Here is a 1,466-nt window from a genome sequence, read left to right on the forward strand (position 1 = left end):
TTCTTACCGCCCCTCACCCAGTGCTGGGGGAGCTAGTCAGGCGAAAAAAACGGGGGGGCGGCGGGGAACCTTCTCCCTCCCCAGACGCACACGTGGGTTTCTGTTCCTCCTCCCATGGGAGTGGGTCTCTAGCCTCCCCTCCCCCCCCACCTTTTTATGACCTTCTCCCAAATAAATCATCCCCCCTCTTTTGTTCAGAGACATAAAACCAACCCTTTAGCGTCCTGTGTCTTTTGTGTGTGTGTGTGTGTGTGTGAGGGAGGGAGGGGGGTTCTTTCCCAAACTTTTAAGGAGGGCCTGTTTCCCTTGTGGTTTTTTTGGGGGGGGGGTGGGGGGAGTGGGGGGACCCTTAGTGGGGGAGGGGAAAGGCAGTCGTCTGACCCTCGGGAACGCAGGGGAGTTTGGGGATGTTGCGGGGAGTGTTGGCCTGGATTTTCCAGGCCATAAAATTTCAAAGCAGCACAAGTCTATTAACATGTTCATCTTTCCTCTGGCCAGGGGCTTGGATGCCTGGTTTCATCCCCCTCCCCATGTATTTCTTTCTTTTTCTCCTTATGTCTTCCTCTCTCTCCTCAAGTGCGGGTGCGGGTCGGGTCGGGGCGGGTGAGTGAGGGGTGGAACACTCAGGTTGGAGCCGCCAAACCGGTGCCGGGAACCGCGGCGCCTGGAGTGGAGTTCTCTGGGCCAGTCAGTACCCAGAGGCACAACTTTCCTGCCCCTTGGGGAGCCCAGGTGTCAGAGGGCTCCTGGCGGAGGGAGTGCCGGGTGGGCTACGTACCGGGACAGACACGGGGCTTTGGGATCGCGTTCCTGGGGGAGGGAGAGGCGCACTCCGTTCTCCGTAGCCCGGGGGCGCGTCGCGGAGCCCGGGGTTGGAACGGGCGCCGAGCGGGTGCCGGGGGCACGGGAGGCGGAGAGCACGGCAGCCCCGGCACGACCGCGGGGCCGGCAGCCTCCGACTCCGTCCCCAGCCCCTCCACCGCGACTCTTCAGGACTCGGTGCTGTCCCTCCCCGGCCGCGGCCGGCCCCGCTGCTCCGGACTCCGCTCGCACGGTCCTCCGCGCACACCCGGGGCAGAAGGCGCTGCCCGGCGATCCTCGGGACTGGCCGCCCCACCCCCTCCAGGGACGGGGCGTGCACACCACTCCGCGCTCACCTCCACCGCTAGGAAAACTTACATGGAGCAGCCCCCGCCCCCCAGTCCGTCAAGTTTTCGCAGAACAGGCTTCCGGGCCGGAGCCACCGGGGCGCCCCGCTCCCGAGCAGGAGGCGCTCACTTCCCCGGAGCCCGGGTCGGCACCCCCGGGCCCGCACCCCCCGCCGCGCGCGCCCGCCCGCCACTCACTCTCCTGGGCCATGCTAATGACAGTCTCCGTGGTGGCGTGGTACTCGTCCTCCTCCAGGAAGTCCTCGGGCTGCAGCGCGTCCCCCTGGAAGTCGTGCAGGTCCAGGATCTGCTGCAGCG

At 65.8% G+C, this 1,466-nt stretch overlaps 1 protein-coding gene across 1 annotated transcript in view; it reads right to left on the reverse strand.

Moving 5' to 3' along the window:
* The window catches only part of GDF11 (growth differentiation factor 11), a 20,896-nt gene that overhangs the window by 7,787 nt on the left and 11,643 nt on the right, over positions 1 to 1,466 (reverse strand). The window contains exon 2 of the mRNA XM_006093698.3: positions 1,347 to 1,458. Coding sequence (XP_006093760.2) covers positions 1,347 to 1,458 — 112 coding nt within the window. The remainder of the gene's footprint in view (positions 1 to 1,346; positions 1,459 to 1,466) is intronic.

The sequence above is a fragment of the Myotis lucifugus genome, unplaced genomic scaffold (assembly GCF_000147115.1).
Source record: "Myotis lucifugus unplaced genomic scaffold, Myoluc2.0 scaffold_119, whole genome shotgun sequence".
Taxonomy (NCBI): Eukaryota; Metazoa; Chordata; class Mammalia; order Chiroptera; family Vespertilionidae; genus Myotis; species Myotis lucifugus.